The sequence below is a fragment of the Condylostylus longicornis genome, unplaced genomic scaffold, assembly GCF_029603195.1.
Source record: "Condylostylus longicornis isolate FDR11 unplaced genomic scaffold, ASM2960319v2 ptg000048l, whole genome shotgun sequence".
Lineage (NCBI taxonomy): Eukaryota > Metazoa > Arthropoda > Insecta > Diptera > Dolichopodidae > Condylostylus > Condylostylus longicornis.
This window is the reverse complement of record NW_026578017.1, coordinates 9,425,050-9,450,695: the sequence shown is the minus strand read 5'-3', so window position 1 is coordinate 9,450,695 and position 25,646 is coordinate 9,425,050. Positions and strand designations below refer to the sequence as shown.

The following is a 25,646-nucleotide window of genomic DNA, read 5'->3' as shown; positions in this document are numbered from 1 at the left end:
TTGTACGAGTATATCTATTGCATGTATAACAACTTATTGAAATAAGAAATAAAAACACTCTTTGTAAGCACAAATTAAGAATTGAAAACTAAAATCAATTGAAATTTTTTGAAAAGTTTGTCATTTTCCTTTTCTAATTCAAATAAAAATATTTCAATTTTCTATGTTTTCTTTTATATGTACCTAATTTCTTGCTAAATGACAAAAAAGTTGGACTGAAGATATTTCAATTTTTACAAATCTAATTTTCTGGAATATAAAAATATCTAATATACCATATGCATAGTAAAGTAAATTTTGAAAAAGAAAATCAATACCACAAAAAAAAGAAAATTGCAAACTCTCTCTAACAATATTAACTCTTACAAAACAGGGACGGATAAAAAAAATTTTAGAGCACAACAAAATAATACAGTAAAATTCAGCGCTCAAATAGAAAAATAGAATACTGGAAACTGCTTCTACTTTATAAGAAATTAAGATATCTGATGTGGTCAACTGGTTACCGAAAATAAATTGAATTTTCTGCATAATTGAGGATTGCACAAGATTCTAGAAATATCTTAAGAACTTATTTTAAATTTGAAAAGAAATTACTAGCTTTCTGTTGTATCTATTACAGCCCAAAATAAGAAAATTACATTCTTATAACAGAGGCACCGAAATTAATTTTCTTCAAATGGATTGTGCGATAACTTCGCTGACAAACGAAACTCAAATATAAAATTTTACAAAATTTTGTCAAATTTTTAAATGTAAAACCACCTTTTATCGAAGTTCTGTTTCTTAACTTTGGAATTCGGAAAATTGTATTTTTCCTTGTTTCTACAAATTCTGAAATATAAAATATTTCAAGGACAAATATGTCAGTTTTTTTTTATAATCTATAATATAGCACACTATAATACGTGACATACCCCTAAAATTGATAATCTATAATTCCATTCCCAAAACACAATTTTAATACACATCAGTTAGTTTAGCTGAAATTGAGACACACGTAATGAACAGGTAGAACTCCATTGTAAAAATATGGTGCAATCACAGAAGATATTACGCTTATTGAATTACGCTTATATTAAATACCTCCTATCAGAAAATTATATTGATTATTTAAGAGTATGATAAAAATATTTTCAAAGAGAAACTAATTTTTGAAAGGAAATGATAGGATAGTATGAAAGTTACGACATTCTCCCCTTAGCTCATAAAAAGTTTAGCTTACAAATTTATTTTCAAGCATGTTGTGAATATGAAAGTGAATTTTCTCATGTTTTATATATAAACCTAACTTCAAAGTATCTGTGTGTGATTTTAGTAGGGTAGCACTACTTGAAAGACTCGGTGAAGCAAAAATAAATATTACAGTGAATGTGGGAACACTCTTTTGTGTACCGAACATAGTCAAATAATTTAAGGTATAAAAATTATTTTATTATTTAAAAATATGTGAATATTCAGTTTTTCATTTATAATTTCAAAAACTAAATCAAAATTTAAACTAGTTATAAGATAAACTAGTGCGATTTGGCATAAAATTATTTGTAACGAAATTCCCCTTCTATTTTAGAAGGATATGTCAGAAAGAATTTAGAAAAAAGTTGATAAATTGATATTTTTTGCGTATGTTTGTTTTTATTTTTCCGTTGTACATAATTGAAAAATTACAAGTAGCACGAGGAACAGAGGAAACAATCCCCCTTTTCTCTTACATATACTTTTTTCGTAAGAACAAACTTTGTTTTAAAATCCTCGACTTCAAAAAAAAGTACTTAAGATTTTTTGGAAAATTTTCTTCATATTATACAAAATTTTTATGTATTCAAGCAAACTGTTACAGGTATTAAACATAAGCACATATTCCTTCAGTGTATAGTGTAAATGTGAATTGGTGTGTGAGTATGAGTAAAGTTTTTACTTTTGAAAATTGTTTTTTAAAAGTTTTTTAATATACGGAATAGCATTAAATTGACGTTGCAATACAATTCACTTTGAAAATACTAGTATAAGTAATAAGTATTTTTGAAAGCTAAAAGTAAGTTTTTCCTTTAAACTTTTCTTATCTTATTTGTAATTCTAATTGTTTTAAAAAAATGGCAATCGGATCAGATTTTTGTCTTCCTCGTTATTATAAGAAATATGTTATTGAAATGGTTTGAATAAAATCTTTAAATGACGCCATCAGGAGAATGGATTATCTATTTTTTTGGAGAATAAGTTGAACATATGTATATAAAATGTGACTTTCCGCAAAATATTCTTGATCCATAATCATAAGGTATTTTTGAAATAAGTTTTAAATTTATTATTGATGTCAAAATATTTTACACTTTTAATGCAACATTAAGTCATGATATTGAATGCAATTTGGTATTGAATTTGGAAAAAGATACTGGAAAGGTGTTTTAATTTTAAGCACTTTTCCAAGAAAATTTTGAAAAAAAGTGATTATTAATTTCACTCTGACCGTCCTTCTGTCCATCCGTCCGCCCGTTCGTCCGTCCGTCCATCCGTCCGTCCGTTATTAGTTATTTTAGAGAGATAATTTTTTCCATAATTTTAGAGAGCTAAAATAATATTATAGTGACTACCTTCTTCTATTGCGTCATACTTTTTCTGAACTTTAAAAAAACAAAATGGCCGCTAAAAATTACCGTTATCTGAAACCCGTTTTCCCAAATTTTGGATACCATTTTTCTTCTAAAACGTACGTTAGAGGAGTCTGAAATTTTAGCAGCTCTTAGATATTCATAAATAAAGCAATAAAAAAATTAATTTTGATTTTTTAAGAAACAGAGTCGCGTAATTCATGATGACTGCTCCTCATATAATAGTATGTAGTTTTCTTCCAATATTGGCACGCAGTTTTCATGCAAAAATATCATTGAAATGATTTTCTCTTCTAGGAAATGTGATAATCATTGATGTATCCCATTTCGTCCATTATAATTCTATCTTATTACTTTAACAAATTTTTTTTCTTCTTATACTTTTAATGTATTTTAATTTTCTTCCCATATTACATTTATTTTAACCGCATTTATTTACTTACAAATTAAATATAGTAAATAAGCATTTAAATTATTATTTACTATAAATTTAAAATACTTTCAATATTTGGTTTACATTAACCAAATTTTAATTTTTATTTATTTTCACTAATTTTTGGAAAATATAAAATAAAATTGATAATGAAGAAAATTCAATTGGAATTAAAATTGTCTGTGATTTTTAATACGTATAAACGGAGTTATATGTACATGCAAAATGCAAATGAAAATAAATAAAAAATTATTGAATAAAATTCCAATATAAGTGTACATACATATTATGTAGTTATATAAAATAAATTAATAATGAAAAATAAATAATAAACGAAATTATATGCAATTTTCATTTTTTCTTTCCTTTCATATGCGGTTGATTTACATTAACTGAACTTAATTTTAATACAGTCCGGATGTGTAGAAATACATGATTATTTTCTGACGACCTCAACGGAAAAATCAACTCAATTGTAAGTAGATTATGCGAAAAAAATTCAAAATAAAGAGAAATTTAAAAAATTTTTTTCTTTTTTGCGCGTTATGCTTTAAATTTACATAAATAGAGAAAATAATAAAAAGCATGTTTTGGTGATGTTTATGCGGCACATCAGAAGTAACTACATTTAAATTGAAAAAAAAACATTATTGAATAAATATTGCATACAAAAACCAACTAATAAGAAAGAAAATCCAATAAAAATAAACAACCAAATTAATTTATCGTACGAAAAATAAAGTGTGATGGAATATTAAATCTTAAAAATATTAATTTTGTTACTTTAAATCCGAAAGTAAGCAATTTCTATTTTAAAAGTTAAAGTTAACTTTAATGAGTTTTTCAAAAATAAGGAGATATTTTATGAATTTCTGTAGGAGATAACGTTGGATCACTTGATTTAGTTCATGTTAAATGATTTCGTTATATTTATATAGAATGGAGTAAGGTTCAATTAAAGTAAAGTTAAGATTCAAAATTTAAATAATTTTGGCCATGACATGATGGTATGAAAGGTGTGGCTTCAAAAGAAGAAAAGAATTTGTAGTAAATATAGAATTTTGTTGTGTATTTTAAGAAACAATCCCTTTTCTTATATTATATACCTTATAATATTCTCGTAATATCTATATATCTCTGAAATTCTCTTAATACCTTTAATATAGTCACTTAAGTTGTTGACAAAACACACAAGAACTCCAAAAATAACAAATCTACGAATTTAAAACAAAATCTACAAAAATTTTAAAAATAGATTACAGAATTTTTCTACGAAATTTAAATAAGGATACAAAATTAAATTTCTGGTCAAATTACATTTTTGAAAAAGTCAACATAATTACTTTCTTTTCGTAGAAATTTTTTAAGTATCTGATTACGAAAAAATTCTTATATTTTCATTATTATCAATTTTTATACTCGTAATAGTTTTACCCTGTTCGTCTGTCCATCTCTCCTTTAATCCATCTGTTCATTTGCTGATCTATTTCCAAAACCACAACACCACACTACATTAGTGAAGATATTATCTAGGATTTTTCTAAGAAACATTTTTTCGTTTCACCCCTTAAAAGTCTTAAAATTCGTGTAAATGTTAAGACTTTTGCATAAACTACGGTATTCAAACAAAAACTTCACTTAATTAACTAGCAACATAAATTTTTTCGAAATTTTTGCTCTAAGTCCCCTAAATATATGCAAAATGAGAATATAAGGTAAAAAGAGAATTATTTCAATGCAATAATGTTTTTGTTATACTCAAGCGGTTTCTGACTCTATCGCACTTCGCACGTTTTTACATACTTAATAATAAACTTGATATTAAATAAAATTTTGTAGGCAACAGAATTATTGCCACTATACATGATTTTATAGTACGAGTAGTTTTTATATTTTATTTAATATCAAATTTTTACTATAACGAAAATTAAATTTACTGAATCGAATAAGGAAATTGTGATCAAATTGCTACTTTTCAGGCTGTTACCGTGCACTGGTACCACGTGCTTCATTTCAGGCAATCTTAGTGGGATTTAATTTCAATTAAACTATCAACTCAGTGGGACCTAATCACTTATAATGAGTTTTGTCAGTTTTTTTTCAACAAACTTTAAAACGCCTTAATCAAAATAGTAGCTAATAGCAATTGTAAAAAATGTGTTTGACCTTGTATTCATAAAGAATAAGAAACATCTTCTCTCACATTATTGGCCCCCAAACTCCATTAACATTAAGCTGAAACGGCAATTCAATAAAAATCATTCATAATTTGTAATTCTTTAGCAAAAAAAGGTAAGAAGAAAAACATTTTCCATTCATCTGTAATATACTAATCCTAGATTTTTACATAATGTTCCATTTAACAGAAATAGAACAAACAAAACACAAATACAAATTCCCAACAGGATACAAAACAAAAACATTAAGAACAAAATCGGCTTTAAACAAACCATTAACATAAATACATTAATAGGCAAATATCAGAGAAAATAAATGAAAATAGCAAATACTCTATATATATTTGTAATAATATTAAATTCTAAAAATTCATTACCGGATTCATAGAATTAATACATTTTATGTATTCGTATGTATGACATCACTCCCGCATAGAATTCAGATTTTTCCATTTAAATTCAACACCATAAAAAAAATATTTCATATAAAATATATTAAGTACATTTTTGCAAAAATTGATTCTCACTAAATGAATTTCATAATAATTATATTATTATATACATACATAGGAATTATAATAAGTTTCAATGACTGAATACATGGAATAATATTGCAAATAGTGCAAAATTTGCTATATTATTATACGTGCACTTTTCAACAAAATATCATTTTTAGTTACATGTTGTTCGGATATTTGAAGCGTATGTCATTTGTATATCACATATATTATACAAAAAACCATTTATAATATTATACACAATATGTTATTTTTCAATAATATTATCCTCATTGAATACATACAGTTTAATATCCTATCGAAATATCCTTTTATTTTATTTTAATGTTGTTGCTATATTATTTCCGTTAATTTGTGTTACATTTTATATCTTTCGAACACGTTAATATTATTATTTTATCCACCAAAAATTGCATGTTTAATCAATCCTTACAATAATATTATATAAAATCATTTCTGTTATATTGAACACGAAATTTAACTATATACTATATGTATTTTATTTAAATAATCTTAAATAATGGAGTTTTGGTGGTTTAGTACGTGTATTGTTTAAAATTAAACATAAATTAGACACAGAACATTAATTTTGTCCTGTAATTTTAAAATTTTTGTTTTTGCTTTTCTTTTTTAATATTAACTATATATATTTTTATAAACCAAGCAACATATTTTTTAAATGCATAATATTATCATGTAGTAGTTTAATTTTAAATTAAAGTGGTTTTAATAAAGAGTGCCCATATACATAAAAAAAATATCTTTTGAAATGTGTGTGTTAAATTTTAAAGATATTGCAATTATCGCTTTATATATTTAAAATATACATGTACATAATAATACAATAATGAAAAATGAATTTTAATGTGAAATTTGATATAGGTTTGATATAAACATGAAAAGTAGATTTTATAAGATTTTTAAGTTAAATTGATTGCATTAAGTTTACAACTTAACAAAATACCTATTATTATCATCACTTACTCTTATACTATATATAAGATTATAGACACATTACAATTTTATAATAATATTATATTGAATGATTGATAGATGATTTTAATAAAAAGGTACAATATATAGGAATATTAAATTGAATAAAAAAAATGTTTTCATGCTAACAGGAAGTGGATTATGGAGAATATTAAAATTGCAAGGTTTTTTTTTCAAGTTTCCAATCACTGAAAAAATGTTGGTTTGATTTAAAAAAGTTAGCGATATCGATTTAACTATAATATTAAGAATAAATCCATTATAGGGACCGAAACATTACTGAGATATTTTTTTTTTGTGTACTCAGTATATCTTTGTCTTGTAGGGCGTATGAAACTATGAATTTTAGGTCAATTATAATATTTCTAGTTCTTCAAAATAGTTCTGCCATTTTCACCAAATTAGAACGGACGATACCCAAAGTAAGATGTTTAAAAAATTTATAAATTTTTGTGGCCGTACGACACAAATGTATGACATGAAATTGCTCTTGCCGCATTTCAAAAATGTATCGAGATTGGATTCATTACATTGGTTATAAAATAAATAAAAACGTTCCAGTAGGTGTAAACCTATTGAATTCTACCCTGCATCTTTCATTATTGTATAGCAATTTCTCGAGCCTGCAAAACAAATCCATAGAAACTTCACGGATATATCTGACCTTTAATTGGGCACACGACTACCATGTTTCATTTATCTAACCTACTATTTTGAATTAGTTTTTGGAATTGTTTGGCAGCTACTCGAGCCAATACATATAATTTTAGAATATATGCGTAGAATGTAATTGGACACACCCTTACAAAATTTTGAATTAAGATACTTATTAGTTTAGATCTTTGTTAAATATTTAAAATAGCCACTTTGAGTTGTATGGCAGCTATCCGAACCAGTTCTCCGAATTGCTGCAATTACAATAATAGCCGTCCTTTTCAGAAAAGAAATAACTTATGAAAATTTGGTATTGATTGCATTGTTCTTTGTTGAGTTATCTTTCGGTCGGATGGACGTTGATATGTTTAAATCAATGTAGAATTTTATATTGATTTTTGCTTAGTAAGAATAGTTTGCTGTTTGCTTAGCAAGAATATATTATATACATGTCTATGATGCAGACGAATTTCTCAAGTGGTTACAAACTTCATACCAAAGGTAATATGCCCCACACGAAGGTATAAGGAATATTTATAAATTTTGCAACATTTTATTTAAATTTTAAAATATTTTCTTGAATTCTTCTATATTTTAATTAATAAAATATATTTATTAAAAAATGGAAATCGTCTAGCTTTTGATTAGATTGCCGTTTGGATTTATAATTTGAACGTATCTTTAATATAATTTGCACATTTAAATTTTCAAAATGATTATTTCGAAATTTATATTCAGAAATTTAATTCTGACTTTTTAGCTGAAAATTTAAGAATAGGGCCTATGTTGTAACATTATTAGAGATTTAATATATTTTTGAGTGAGAACAGAAGTAAAATACAAATTGAATACAAATACGTTATTTATAAGATAAAATTACTGAATCCGCCTATTGAAGCCAAATACTCGTGTATTTCGAAACTAATAAACCGTTTACTTATTTGAAAGTGATTGCTAATTCAGCACAAATACTACATATTTTTTATATGAAAACTAAACCAAAATACATGACATTCCATAAGGATAATTAAATTCAAAAACAGATTTTAGTTACAAAAAAATAATTTTACTCAAAAATAATTTATTCATACCTGTGCGTCTTCATAAACATTTACTTATGCAGTATAAGAAAATGACTACGTGTTCATCATACCAAAGCCCAAAAGAAACTAAAATTTCATTATTCTGAATATTTTTATACGCGTTTGAATATTTCATTAAATTTTCTCTATTCATATAACACATAAAAACAGTTCAGTAGCAACTCATATTTTATTAAAAACTAAAAAATAAAAACAAAAAAAAATCATTATCCTTAACAATATGGCATACAGAGGATTGCAAAGAAAAAAAAATAATAGACAAGGGTTAGAGTATGACCTCTGCTTACAATCATATTATATGTACTTATGTATATTAATATTATCATAAGGACTTATTATAAAAAATGTATTATCTAGTTCGAGCACATAAAATTGTGGTTACAAGAGTGCAATGTCGTATGTGTGAAAACGCAAAAATTCATTATTTTAACGAGTAATTTTTAACATTTTTATTTTTCTATGTCAGCTGACAAATTATTAAACATCTAAAATTAATATATAAAGCATATAATAAAAAAACAAAGGAAAATTTAATAATGAAATAATATGAACAATGATAGTATAATAATAGTAATTTTGTATTAGACGAGAAAACACTTTGTCATTACACGAGAACGTATAACAGTTGGATGTTGTAGCCAAACCATTCTGCAATGCATGCCATATAGTATGCCATTAAAGGAATAAATCTCATTACACATTCTTTAAAAAGAAATTAAATGAATTGTAGTTTAAAGATATGCATGTTTGTGTAAATTCAGACACAAATTAACGAGTAAGCTGTTTAAGCACTTATAAGTCCTTAGACATAAAAAATGTTGTTTTCTGAATAATAATTAATAACTTAAAAAATCTGCTATTTCTGATTGAAATACTGGAAATTTTACAAAATGTAATTCTGCAAAACAATAGCTAACGTAATATTGCAAAACAGTTCATATGATTTAATTCCGTTACTTATAATAATTTCGCCATATTACGAAAATTAAGCCAACCACAACCAACCAGATTATAGCAAAATCTATTTACGAACATAAATTAATTCTTGGCAATTATGAAAATATTAACAATCCTTGGCAGAAGATTATGAAAATATTTTTTACACACTACTTTCAAATTTTTAGGGGATTAGTAATCTTTTTGTTAACGTACCTAAAAAAATGTAAATTCGGTTATTAGTAGAGTTTCGCTTTGTGCCATCGGAATTCCCTGAAAACGTCAGTTAGAGTTTCGCCAGTTAGTTTCGGTAATAACCAGAACTTAAATATCAAATTTGAAGAAATTCGGTCGATCCGTTCCGTAGATATTGTAAAAAATGTAAAATGGGCCCGCAAAATGTTTCAGTTCCCAAAGCGTAACATACCCCAAAGCCTAATTTGTGAAATGGACAAAATAAACTCACATATAAAACTTCACCAAAATCGGTTCCGCTGAACTTGAGATACACGCACATACAAACCGCAAAACCCACAGCCCAACATCTTTCCAAAAATACTGAATTTACGCTTTCCTTCCGAAAACTCAAAATCCGGAATTTGGTGCCATCACATAACCTACCTCATCGTATACAAAAACGTTAAAATGATAAATTCTTGTATGGGCTTATAATTAATCCAAATATCCCATATTACAGAATTTCTTGCTCAATGATCCGTAACACCAACAAATTAAGCAATAATTCATCTTTAATTCAAGTCGTATCTGTATCACATATCTGTCATACAATTAAAATTATATTTGTTGACTTTTCTTTAAAATAAACTTGATGTTTAATGTCATCGTTTATGTTTTCAAATAAAAAATGTTTTATCAAATAGTTTATAACGAATATTAACATCAACTCATAAATTATTATATGAGGCCCCCCATAATAAACACTTTTAAAACGAAAAAGGAAAATAATAAACAATAGTATTTTATTTTACCTTGAGTACATCCATTTCCAGTTTTTCCAAAAGGACATAAACACCGCATTTGCTTTTGATTGTCTTCAGCATCATTTTCCATGAAATCACATAAACCTTCTGATCCACAATCTAAATTACAGGATCGCCTATAAAAAAATAAAAATAAAAACAAATCATAAAACAAAGAATATTACAATATAAAAAGGAATGTTAATGCCGTCATAAAATAAAAGATATTATTAATTATAAAAATCATTTATATAGAGAGTACAAACTGTAATTCGTGTTTTATTTCAAAACTCTTAAAATGAAATCCTCAAATATAACAAAAAACAATTAAGAAAAAAATTATTTAAGTTTTTTCCTTCAAAATTAAAATTTACGTTGAGGTACGTTAAAATACAAAATGGAGTTATAAATTTTCAACATATCTTTATCAATATCTTGCGATAATTTAAAATTTTAGTTGTTTAGTAAAGGTGTTCAGATTTTTGTAATTTTTGAAAATTAGTTATAACATTTTTATAAAATCCATTTCAAAAATAAGTAGGTGCGCTTCAACATTTTGAAGAATTATTTTGAAAATAAATAAGTAAAAAAAAATTATTTTATAAGTGAAATACAAACAAGTTAACCTATACGAGCAAAATCGATTTTCATGGTTGCAAAACCTGACTACACTTATATTGGAAATTTAAACATAAAAATTACAACTGATTATCTTTCTACATGGTTAGCAGCTGAGGAATTAAATAATTTCCTTACAGAATTTTTATTTATTCATGATTTTATTTTCGATAACGAAATCTACAATAATAATTTGTAGCATAATTCTCGAGGTAAAATTGAGAAGTGTGAAAACAATTCCGACAGCATTTAGAATGGAAATTATCAAGAATTCAAGATTAAATGAAGAAACCAAAAGTTAAAGCTTTGACGATTAACAAATCGGAAATTTCTAAATTTAAAGTTAGGAAGTGATTCCGGATTCAGTGAATTTGTTTGTTAACCAAGTTCTATATATTCAATTTCAATTAAATGTTTAGCAATATTCATATTATGTAGAAATAGAGAATTAATAGAGATTTATAAAATTAAGTAAAAATTTTAATTGTTTTTATAATTAAACTCTTTTATTTTATTTCACGAGCATAACGAAGAGTACGTTAAGTTCTTTACTTTTACGACTTACGTATAGATGAGAGCAAAATCTTCATCATAAAAATATTAGGAATTTTTATTATTTAATAAATACAAAGATTACCTAATAAAATGTAAATATTTTGTCTGTTTATTATTATTCTGTTTTACAATTTTCTCTTCTTATTATACATGTACTATGTGGCAATCAGACAAAACTTCATAGATTAGAATTAAATATTAAAATAGTACTTTCACGTAAATCAAATTTAAAGTAATTCTTTACAGCTTTTAATATGTTTTCTTACTTATTAGTCTTTAAAATTATATTAATAGACTTGATTACGCAAATCGGTTTATGCAGTTTGCCGATGCTACTCTAGTTCAATTTCGAAAATTTAAAGTATAGCTTTTTTTATAACTGCATCAGAATAATGAAAAATATTTTGTTTTATGCTCTAAATATTTTGCTTTGTATCCTAAAAATGATTCTCCTTTTCTGTAATAATGCTATATATATTATACAACTTATAGTATGTAGTACACAGTTGATAAAAAACAATTAAGCGTTTATAAATAAGCTTTTAACTATTTTTTATATCTCCGTAAAACTCCGTTACTCTTTCCGTTTTGAATGCTTCGTTAGCATGCATTACGATCCGATATCATGGCACTTAACTACTTTTTTAATCCGCGCAAATATCCAAAACTAAATTTTGACAATAAATTAATAAAGATTTTATAGTTTAAACTTTAATATTGACATTAGAAAGAACTACGTCTCAAATTTTATCTGAGCATTGGTGCAGTGGTTATGGCACCGGCCTTTAACCGAAGGATCTCGGGTTCAAACCCCGGTCAGGTCACAATAAAAATTATATTTAATATTATTATAACTTAATATACAATACTAATAAATATTATACAAGTAATTTTCAAATATTCGTAATATTCGATATTAAAAAAACTAAGAAAAATAAACAGTAAATATTAATAACCTCAAATAATTTATATAAACAAAAACTACGGCAGGCTAGTCACCTACCTAGTTAAACTCTATGACGCTATGAAACTATTGCATGAGAAATCATGCACTAGCCCTATGCTCCTTCTAGGAGTGAACAAAGGAAAAAAAAAAAAAAAGTCTCAAATTTTAATAAAACGTATTCTAAAACTTACTATTGACGTTGAAGATTTTATATACAAAAATGTCAAGGTTAAATGAAAGTCGTTACATTAAAAAAAATATATCTAATATTAAGCTACCGAGTGTTTTTACAGCGGAAATTTATTTTCAAAAAAATATTAGCGTTCAAATTTGGAAATATCCTTTGTAATCCAATCTTTTAAAATTTCTTAAATTTTTATTTCAAAAAAACCTCAAAACATTTATTCATTTTTTATAGAAATTTTTTGATTGCGCTGTGATTCATTATTAACATAACATCCTCAAGGTACGTCGCATACCTAAATTTAATTTTAAAGCAATAAATTCCTAAAATTATTTATAAATAGGTATAATGTATGTACGTAAGTATATTTCTATAAATATCTATGATTTATGGGAGTATTAAACGAAAATTAAATTTTTATAACAAAAAAAAAATATTCAAAAATAGAGAAGAATTTTGTTTTCACTATAAAATTGAGGTGGGATTAATAATTTCTTTAATGTTTTCTCTCCTCATTTTTCGATTATATAATTTCATTGTTCTAGCCTACCTACTTGTAAATTATCATAAAATCTTAATTAATAAATCATCCTACACTTAATCGTGCTTTTATTGATTTTCTTATATTAATTCCATTATAATTATTGTTACACTTGTATATAAAGTAAATAATTGATTTTTATTTTACTTGTTTTTCATTTTGGAACTTTTTCATTAAAATCAAGAATTCCTAGAAAATAAAACAAATCCAGACAATCTAGCATTAATTACAAATATTCGAAACAGTATTTATTTATAGGCAAGTATGTACATAGGTATATTTTTAATGCGTGTAAGTCTTTGTACAGCTATTTTATTAAAGTCTAATTGAATTTATATTTTACAACATCTTTTCTTTAACTTTAAATGTCATCCAATATTTACAATTTTATAAACGTACACATGAAATTAATTATTGAAAATATATGGCCAAAAATGCGGACTTATGCAAAAGTTCATTCATGAGTCAACTGGGAGCCATATATGACTCATTTTTGTGCTATTTTGTTTTAATTTACTTAAAAGAAAATTATGAAAGAATCTCTAAACTTGTAAACTCTCATTGGAAAATGGACACTTGGTGATGATATTGAGCTTGAAAGGAAGCAATTTGTACCACTTTTGCTACGGGCATAATTTTGTGAAATTTTTATCGGTGTGAATGCAGTGAATCTGTAACAATCACTCTGATTGTTTACTGGCCTTTAAGACAATGTAAGTGAAACATAATAGCCGGGTATGGTACATTATAACATTTAGAGATAAGGTGAGTTAAAGAAGAAAGTTTTGAAGATCGAAGATCTTTATTATACATTTAACTACTATCTGTTTTTGGATACTAAAATTTTAGTTTGAAAATATAAAAAAAAATACGCAGTATTTTAAGAAATTACACAAATAATTTTACAATTCAACGTTCATGTGAAATTTTAAATACAAAAAAATTAATTTGCATGGTTAACATTAATGGAATAAAGCTGATTAATAAATAAAATATTTTTAATAAATAGAACAATTTTTCATTATTAATTTTATGTGTTTTGCATACATGAATGTAGTACACAATATCCAAATCAAGGTTAACATTTCAACCTTGCCTCTTTTTAACGAGAAAAACCAAAAAGGGAGAAGAACAGCCACAAGAACAAAAAATTATAATTCATAAATTAGATACAAAATCATAACAAGAGTGAAGGAGAAAAAAAAAGTGAAAACAATTTTACAATTTTATTGCAGATTTATGCTAATTTAACGCAAAAATTTTTCTGGTTCAAAATGTAAATTGCTGAAATTTTTCATTAGAAGCTTCTCTTTCTCTTGCCAAATTAACGCTTATGAAGAGAAAAAAACAAAATCACAATAGAATTTTGTATATATACATACATACTTGCAAAGCACAAAAAATTCGATGTGGTCAGAGCATACGCGACTATGCGATATTTATTTTCAAAATAATTTATTTTAATAAAGCTGTTATCATGAATTTAACAAAAGTCTTGCATTTGCACAAAGTTTGGGAAATAATTTTTATACACTCATTTAGAATTTAAAAAAATTTAGAAAATTTGTGATTTCGAGGTAATTAAAAAATATACGAGGTACTAATGAAAAGTATACCATATAAATGCGGGTTTAGTTTTAGATCTCAATTTTCCTTGAAATGCCGCAAATTGGATTCAAATATCGAATTACTTATGAAAACTCCGTTAACAATATTATTTCTACAGATACGATCAAAATTTAAAAATTGGTCTTGGAGTACTGGTATGGCCTTAAATTTATAAATTCAAATTTTATCTATTAAAATTTAAATATAAAATTTCAAGATAATTGCGTGGCCAAAAATTCAATTTTGGCTTCTATAGTTAAGGTTCAATTACAGGGATCCAACATAAAAAAACAGTAAATGTTCATCAATATTTATTCAGATAAAATCAAAATAAAAGAGTTTCTAGACAAACCGGCACTTCGCCAAAAATAGAATTTATTTACGTTTCTCTAATATGGAGTCCCGAATTACTTTAGAAAAATTGACAAGTAGATTCTGGTTCGATCACAGTACTTCTATTATTTTACGAAATTCTGACGGTAACAAAATATGGGGCCAAACTGAAAATTTTCTTTTCTTTTTCCCTCCATTGGCCTATATATTAGGAAAACATCTATTTTATTTATTTTATTGTTGTTTTTGTTCTTTTTTTGAGCGTAATTTTGTTTTAAAACAACAACAACCTTTCATATATATTTCAAAATTAGCAGTAAGGCTGTAACTTTCAATTATAATTTACCAAAAAAAAAAAGAATTTTTTTTTTTGTTTTCTTTTTTCTTTTTATGAAACATTAATGGCCCTATTCCACTTTAACTGGCACATAAATTTAAGTTTTATGCCTTTAATTGTCCTGTAAAAAAACAACATTATATAATTTTTTTTAAACATAAAACAGCAACAAAAAAAGAAAAAAAAAGGAATTTAATGGCAGCAACATTTGCAAAAGATATGAAAACAAAAGTTTAAATAATTACAAGAAAATTCAATTTGAATTCATTGTTGTGTAATTTTAAATGTCGAAAAAAAGAACTCATGCCCTCATACAATTTAAGCTTTCCAAAGTTTCACTTATTTAAATTGATTTTGGAGCGCGTGTACCTTAACATCATTTCTAAATTTTAAAACAGTAAACATGTTGTTTCTAAAAACAAAGAGAAAACAATCTCGTGTCATTAATTTAGTTTTTTAATTATTTTCAAAGAGAAAAAAGTTTTCGTAACAATTTAGTTTAGGTTGTTGTTCAATGACCATCCTTACTCATTAATTAATGTAAAAATTTTAAAAGTCTAAAATCAAAGGAAAATAACTTTTTCAGTGTAATTTTTTGATCATTGTTTTTCTAAAATTAATAATTGATAAAATTATATAAAAATTTTTTTAAATATATGAAAAAACTTTTAAATATTTATTGATTTTCTTTGAATATTGGAATTCAAGTGGAATTAATTATAGTTACTGGAATTACCATAATATTATAGACAGCAATATCTAAAATGTAAAAACAGGTTGGCTTTTCCACCCAAATTCCTATGCCAAAGAAATTTTTTTAAAAGAAGAAAAAACTGTTTGACTCTTCGTATATCCTTTCACTTCTGTATCTAGATTTTACTTGGAATGCTTTGCATAAAAATTATATTTTAAAGTTCTTAATTTTAAACATTCACTGAATCTCAGTGACTAGAATTCCTTGTAAAAACACTTTACTTGCAAAAATAAATAAATACATAGTGAAGAGAACTGTAAGGAGTAAGATTCCTTATAAATTACTTGAGAAACTTTTTTTATAGTTCATATTCATATTTTAATTATTTTAAATAATATTTAATTAACAATTTTTCCAGAAATTTTACGCTTCAATTTTGTCCAGTATTAAAATTAACTATAGATAATTACTTTTTTGGAAAATTTTATTACAAATACAATGCTTGAGGCATACCTTCATAACACACTCTTATTTGTAGAGTTTTTCAAATTAATTAAATCGGTACAAACTGGATTAAATGGATACCAAAGTGAATATACCCTTCAAGAAGGTGAATTATACTACAAATTTTTATCAATAATTCACTAATTTTTTTAATATTACCTAACTTTTGACAATAATAAATTAAATAATTCAACAGATCTATATATTTAAAACACACCATGATAATATGTGTATGCAGTACTGTAAAATAATCAGATTAAATTCACAACAAACAGCAATTTTTTATAGTTCAACTACCATTTGAAAATTTTATTAAGAAAATTTATTTTTTTTTAAAATATAAAAATTTATTTCTGTTCCAAACTCTTTAATGCAGTTCTAACTGAATTTTACAAATTATTTACACATAAAAAATTTATACTTTTCGGAAATAATTTACACATCGTTAGTTACATTTAAAACTGCATATATCTACTATAAAAACTAGATGTTGAAAAATTTATTGCATACTTGCAAGTGTTAATTTTTGAAAAGAAAATCAAAAAATAACTTATCACATTATTTCTTATTGTAAAGCAATTTCAAAATACAGCAACTGCAGCTACATCCTTTATTTTTTAATATGGTTTTATTCTAAAAGATTATTCAATTCATCCAAATAATATTCACAATCCTTTTCCATATGTATGTATATATAACGTGTATATACACAAATGGATTATGTAAATATAAATTGAATAACAGTACACAAATTGTATGTGTGTATATATATGTTTAACGTTGATTGATGTATTCCCAAAAATCATGTTTCAACTGAATCGTTTAATACCCGTTTATTTCGACTATAAAAAAATAATTTTTTCAATTCAGTACTCTAGTCCTGGTTTTATAGTGTTTTACATTTTCCCATTTTCCTATTTTTGATTGTTCTTCCTTTTTTTTGTTATTGTCTTACACGAATTATATTAATCCATATATCCTCGGACAAAACTTGCACACTATAAACCAATTTAACAAAATATCCAATTTATAAGAAAATTTTTTTTTCTATATTTTGTTATTGTTGTTTTTCTTTTTCTGAAAGTGTACAGCAGTCTGAAAATCACCTAAATTTATTCTAACCATAATAATATCACATTACCTTCTAAAAAAAACAAGAAACAAAAAAATGGAAAGAAAAAGGGCCAGCATTTTTATATTGTTATCAAAAAACATAAACTTTTGGTGTACATTTTATATAAAAACATACATATACATACATACATGATAAGTAAAATGTTTGTACGTGAAAGTTAAAATTATATAATGGTGTAGCAGCGTACTATTTTATATACTAAGAATATTATATGGATTTCTGACCATGAGAATGAAGATGATGATAAAATTTATGTTGCATGAGACCTAAACAGCATGAAGCATGATATTTTATTCGAATAATATTTCCCTATTTGCTTCCTTCATGATTTTCCAAATTGAGTTTATGGAACTTTTGTTTTTTTTCTTCATCTTGTTTTCATTTTTTTTTACTATCGTATATTTCTTTTTTAATGATTTTTTATTATGATTTTTGTGTTCTATTTAATTTTCTTCTTTTTTTGTTTTTTAAGTACTAAGAGCACTTCAAAACCTTAACTGCAATTTTTATCCATCATCGTATATTTTGTTGTTGTATAATAGTGTTGTATAGCCAGTATAAATGACAAAGAAAATAATTGTTGTTTTTGTTATTTTTCCTGTTATTACTGTTGCTATTTTCATTGTTAAACATTGTCCTTTTGGGTGAAATTCTTTTCAACAAAAAAAAAAGCAAAAACAAAATTATTTTGTTACAATTTTTCTCTTCTTTGTTCTCTTACTTTCGTTCTTAAAATCAGCGCCCATAACTGCTAAACAAAAAAGTCGGTCAAAATCCAGTTAATAAAAATCTATTTTGAAATTTACTTGTTAAAAGGAATGTTTTTTGTTCTACATTTACCGGGCTGGCTCCCTCATAACAATCTAGTTTTTTTTTTTCATAAATTTGTTTTGGTTTTTGTTCACAATACCCAACTAGGGATTTGAAAAGTGTAATGTGTTTTATTTATTTTGAAGTAGTAAGATTACTTTCATGGAAAGGTCATTATAATTTTTGGGATAAGTAAGCTGATTTAGGAATTCTGTATGACTTACATAAGTGGTTTAATATCTTGAACTAAAATAAAGAATGATATAGGGTAAACCTTTCAGTGTACTTACTGTACTAAAATAAAGATTTGTCATATAAAAAATTTAATGAAAAATTTTAACATAATAAAAATAATATTCTGAATTTTCTAATTCAAAAAAGATCTAAAAAGTTTTTCGAAAAAAATTTCAAAATAAGTTTTGAAATCCAGAAAAGGTGGTACATAAGTTGAGTTTTCAACCACCCGATACTATTTGACGGAAGAAAAGAATTGGCAATGTGAGGTTTTTTTCAAGCATCAGCAACAAAAATTACGAACTTAGCCATGTCTTATTATTGTGTTATTAATTATTCAACATTCTGGTATTGGTCTTCATGTGTTTTCTTTTAAAGTGTCTATTGCTAAAATTTCTTACATTATGATTATAACGAATTGAACATCTGATGCATGTAATCCTTTTTAAGCATTACAAATTGGAAGGCGCATTTATAACACACTCTTTAATAACTTATTCACATTTATAAAATTACGAACGAACCAAAAAAAAGAGAGCAAAAAAAAACGATAATTCCATTTTCTTTATCCTTTTTTATTACAATTGTAATGAACAAAGCATTTATCACGTCACATTTATGTGTCCAGACTTTTTGCTTTATGGTCATATAAACAAGATTTTAAAGTATAAACGAATTAAAGGAAATATTTTGTATTTGCTACCTTTTAGAAAGGCCTCTGAGGATAATACACTGAAAGATGTAAAATTTAAAAAAATTTGTTTACAGAAATTGCGATTGTGGCAAGAATTTTAAAATAATTTCACATTGAATTTTTCATAAATTGTATTTAATTAATACGCTCATTTCATCTTCATTTAAAAATAGTTTTATTGATCTAAATTATCTAAACTTATTGATCTAAAATTGATCTAATCATTTAAGAATAGTTCTTTGATTTTGTTTAGAATTTATATAAAAATTCGCCATTTGATTAAAATTAAAAAAATTTGACTAAAAATAACAATAAACCCATGCGCTTAATGTGCTTTTTTTACGATATGCACAAACTTAAGAATTTCATTTGACAATTTTTGCTATTTGTTTTGTGTTGAAAAATCATTGTTAAAAACTGTTGAATACAAAAGTTTATACACTTTGCAAACAAAAAATCTGAAATTAACATACTTATTCAGTTACATTACAGTAGAAGAAACAAATCTGTTATACCCATACACAATATTATACTGGAAACTATAACAAAACATAAACACGAATACTAATACATTCATAATTAAATTTTATATATACAATTTTCTTCAATTTTCTAATACCTTTTCTATTTTTCTATGTATCTATGTATTTCTCTTTTTGAATTGAGTACAAAAGATGAGAGCAGAGTGGGAAATTGATAAAATTTGGAGAAAATTAAGTTTCAACAAAACTCATATAATATTTTTGATATGCTTTATGATATAAAAGATTTTTCCCCCAAAACAAGATAATAATAATAAGGAAAAATGCCAGATGTTTTGTTCTATTTTCTACCATTTTTAATGTCATAAAGCAGGAATAAATAAAATATAATAATAATAATAATATGAAAAACAAAAGAGAAAACAAAAAAATTCGGACATCGTGCAAAAAAAACTTCTTATAATACGATATAAACAAAGTCCAACCAAACCCTTCATCATTGCAAAAATGAAAATAACATACAAAAAATTATTCTCATAAGTTCTGTAGAGTAGAGTGAGAACAAAATTTATTACATTTGAATTGAGTACTCGTAGCAGAAAAGTAAATCGAAATTATTATTATAAGTGTGGGGTAAATAGTTAACGTTTCTCCAATTTCCAAATTATATAAAAGAATATTAGTGAAGATAATATGCAACTAGATTGTATAAAAATGCCTTAAGGTGAAAATATACTTCAAAACAATGAGATGAGGGTGATCCAAAATCTTATTATGTGAATATAAAAGAAGAGAAAGAAAAAAAAATCAAACATAAAGTTTTCGAACTCAATCGTTTTTCCCCCCAAGTTTCATATATTGCAAAATTAAATTGACTTTGATATAAACTATTATAAAGAAAAGAAAACTTTTTTTTTCTGTTTTAATAGAAAAAACCAAAAGTTTTGAAGGCAAATTTCAAATTATAAGGGATTTCTTAAATAAAATTTATTAAAGAATTTTTGGATTTTTTGAATCATTTTGCTTAGTCCATATACTTTTCATAATTTTAAGATGAAAATAGAAAACTAGAACTAATGAAAATAGGCATAAAATTGAGATTTTGTATATTATGAGAGTTATAAAGTCAAAAAATGAAACAAAATAAGAAAAATAGATGCAATAACAAAAACAAAAACACCAAAACTTATATTTTCTCTAATACTATAAGGGATTATACTTAAAAATTTTATGAAAGTTTTACAGGTTTTCAAAAGGGATTAATAGAAAATCAAAGAAAAGGATATTAAAAAGGAAATTATGATAAATAATAAATTATGTTGCAAAATTAGTAAATTTTTTCTCCATTTTTTTTGTTGTGCTTAACATAGGGTCAATGACATAATATTCCGTTATTAGAATACTTAAAAAAGTTCCGGTGAGTTTATGTTTTTGAAGTTATTATAAACTAAAATATGATCAAAGAACTGACTAAAATACAAAATTATAATCGAGAAGTAGAACTTCATTTTTTCATAATTTATTATTTTTTAAAATTGTTTTGTAATACTGTGAGTTTATTTAAAAAATTTAACACGTTTGAAATATTTTTTGTTATATGAAATAAAAATTTCACTACATAATAGAAAAAACTTGAGCCTAAACAGAAAAAAGCTTGATTTTTACTCATGTATCCAGTTTAAGTTTTAATTTTAATTTTGAAGCCGTAAGTATTTTGTATTTTTTGCAGTCTAATTGTGTGCCATGGGTAGATATTATACGGTATAATTAAGGTAATATACCGTAATTAGGTATTATACCGTAGAAAGGACACCGTATTAATTAAGTTGTGAGAAAAATATCTAAAAATTTTTCAATTTTTCAATTAAATTTACTTGCAATATAAATTATAATTGCGTGTAAATTTCTGAATAATAAAAATAATTATGTAAAATGTAAGGAAGTCAATATGCATGAGCATACCGTTTACAGATTCCTATATCTATAATATTCTTTTTTGATTTAATATGCAAAATTTTTAATTCAGCCAAAAGCTGTTAATTATAATTGAAAACACTTGATATTGAACTTTCAAACATTTCTAATTCATTGTTCCTTCATTGTCTTTCAGATTATAAGTTTATTAAGTATTCAATAGAAATTTTTCAATTTAAACTACTTAACTTAATTTTAATTGCTTAAATCTATCCAATAAAAATATTTCAGTAAAAAATTTGACTAAACTAAAATTTTTAATTTTGTTCTTATGGTAAATTAAATCAAATAATATACATACACATAATTTTTTATTTTCAAAGTCAATTCATATTGACTTATAATGGAAACGCTAACACTATTTAGCATCACTATTATATTGTTCAGCATCAGAGGGAGTACATATATGTGAAGTATACCTAGGCAGGCACATATTATTATTTTAGTTTGCTTCAAAGCATTGTTCCCGTCAAATTATTGTTTAAAGAATTTTATTATAAAATTATACAGGGTGATTCGTATAAGGTGACGAATATTTTCAGAGATGATTCTGTGATCAATTTCCATCCAAAAATTGTATTGGAGAGGGGAGGGGGGAGATGCAGATCATTTTCGTGATATTCACGTTTATCAGCCCATTTAAAACGTTTTACTGGCTAAACTATGACTTATGTATAGAGGAAAATGTTATATGAGGATAAAATTCTGACTTTGACGAGCTTTATCTGGAAAACTATGGCAAATATTAAATAAATTGTAAGACATAAAATAAAGAACAATCAATTGCCTGTAAAACAAGTTTCTGTTGGTTACTCTGTGTCGCATGGTTCTGAAGTTATAAACGTTTTTTTATATCTGAAGTATATCTGCACTCCCTCTCTCTCCCACCCTTACATATTTTGCAGGAAATTGATCAAGGGATCATAACTGAAATTATTTCCCACCTTATACGAAACATCCTGTATAATAAAATTTATCTGTATAATATAGGCATATTTACCAATTCTCATTCTACAAATTTTTGGAAAAATATATTACGTAAAAACTTTTTAAAAGCATTCTGCGGGAATTGTTTCATTAATAATTAGTTACATAAAAAATCATAAAGGAAAGAACGCGAGCAAAATAAAAAAAATATAAAAGATGGCGATAAATTTTTTGAACTAAAATTTCTTCTTATTTTTTGTTCCTTTTTTTTATTTAACACTATTATTTTTTCTCGTGTTCAATATTTTTTGGTGAGTAAGTAATTAAAAACTTAAAAATAACATTTTTAATAGCTTTAATTCAACTTTATTATTATTATTGTATACTACACTTTAATTATAAGTACACCCCTTTTAAAGCAGTTATAAAACTAAAGAAAGACTCTTGAGACTTACTTATATACTAACTTTATAATTTTTTTTCTTTTTCTTTTTTTTTATTTTAATTTTTATTTTTTTTTTCACTGAGTGAATATTTTTTTTTCTTGTTGTTTTTTCCCTTAAAATCCCAGTCACATCAGCCATGTTTTAACGACACATACAAGAATTTTTTACTATAGAAAATTATTTTGCGGAAAATTCATTTCTGTTATTATTATTGTTATTATTTTTCTTTTTTGTTTGTTTTTTTTTTATTTTTTGATTTCTTTTTCGTAATATTTTTGTTTTACAAAATGTACTGAAGTGTACAGACTGTACTCGAATGTATAGAACGAGGACATTTTAAAAATGAAAAAAAAAAAGTGAAATTAATAAGAAAAACACAACAAAAAAAAAGGCATTACACTGATCCATTAATCCACTTTTATGGAAAAAATATATAAAAAATCAGAAAACAAATTTGAAGAGGAATTTTGCAAAAACAAAAAAACAAAATGGAGAAAAAAAACCGAAATGTTAAAAAGAATATAAATATAAAAGCACGCTTGAATCTATAGAGGGGGAGACAAAAATATTATGAAAATCAAACAGAGAAAAAGAAACAAGCGAAAATGAAACACACTCTAAATTATTCATATTGCTTTTATGGTAAGTCTTCATTTTTTTGGGTTCTCCTTTTGTTGTCGTTATTCTTTTTTTTTTTTTTTGGTTAATGATCAATTTATGGGAAAACTTTCTCTTAACGCTTAAAAACAACTTTGAAGAATTTAAAATAAACCTCTTAAAACCGAAGAAAAAGAAAGTTAAAAATAAAAATAAAAAAAATTAAAAATATAAAAAAATAAAACTTAAAAACAAGTACCACAAATGTCGGAAGTTTCGGAAAAAAATTGTAAATATAAAAAATATAGAAAGACAAAGACAAAATTACAAGTTAGTGAATCTTAATTTTTTTTAGGAAATTGGTTTTAAATATCGTAATATTTAATGTACACATTGAATGCCCTTAAACTGACGAAAATTACTCTATAAAATAAAGTAAAAACAAGTAAAAACGTTTCAGTCGGTATGAACCGATTGAATTATACCCTGCACCTTTCATTGTTGTATAGCAATTACTCAAACCTGTGAAACCATTCTATAGAAACTTCACGGATATGTCTGACCTATAACTGAACACACAACTACCAAGTTTCATGAATCTGACTTTATTATTTTTCCAAATATTTAAAATTAGCTTTTGGAGTTGTATGGCAGGTACCCGAACCTGCCAAGCAATTCCACTAAAACTTCGCTAATATATCTGATCTATAATTGGACACACCACTGCCAAGTTTCATGAATCTAACTTTATTACTTTTCCAAATATTTAAAATAAGCTTTTGGACTTGTATGGGAGCCACTCGAACCTGTCAAGCAATTCCACCAAAACTTCAGAAATATCTTTGACCTATAATTGGACACACAACTGCCAAGTTTCATGAATCTGTCTTTATTATTTTTCCAATTATTTAAAATTAGCTTTTGGAGTTGTATGGCAGGTACCCGAACCTGCCAAGGAATTCCACTAAAACTTCGCAAATATATCTGATCTATAATTGGACACACAACTGCCAAGTTTCATGAATCTAACTTTTTTATTTTTTAAAATATTTAAAGTAAGCTTTCGGACTTGTATGGGAGCTACTCGAACCTGTCAAGCAATTCCACCAAAACTTCAGAAATATCTTTGACCTATAATTGGACACACAACTGCTAAGTTTCATGAATCTGACTTTATTATTTTTCCAAATATTTTAAATAAGCTTTTGGACTTGTATGGGAGCCACTCGAACCTGTCAAGCAATTCCACCAAAACTTCAGAAATATCTTTGACCTATAATTGGACACACGACTGCCAAGTTTCATGAATCTGACTTTATTATTTTGCCGAATATAAAAAATTTGTTTTTGGAGTTGTATGGCAGCCACCCGAACCGGTGCAGCTATCTCATTGAAATTTTTAGAGCATATGTAGAATATAATTGGACACATGTATACAAAATTTTATATTTGTACCTTAATTAGTTTTTGAAATAATTAAAATAAACTTTTTGAGTTGTATGACAGCTACCCGAACCCGTTGTCCGAATTGGTCCAATAACAATAGGGTTCGTCCTTGACACAAAAGAAGCAACTTGTGAAGGTTTGGTGTCGATTGCATTATTCGTTTTTGAGTTATCGTGCG

At 25.3% G+C, this 25,646-nt stretch overlaps 1 protein-coding gene across 1 annotated transcript in view; it reads right to left on the bottom strand.

Moving 5' to 3' along the window:
• Positions 1-25,646, bottom strand: part of LOC129610845 (uncharacterized protein DDB_G0283357) — a 255,592-nt gene that overhangs the window by 134,308 nt on the left and 95,638 nt on the right. Inside the window, exon 4 of the mRNA XM_055523599.1 lies at positions 10,413-10,540. Within this exon, the coding sequence (XP_055379574.1) occupies positions 10,413-10,540 (128 nt within the window). The remainder of the gene's footprint in view (positions 1-10,412; positions 10,541-25,646) is intronic.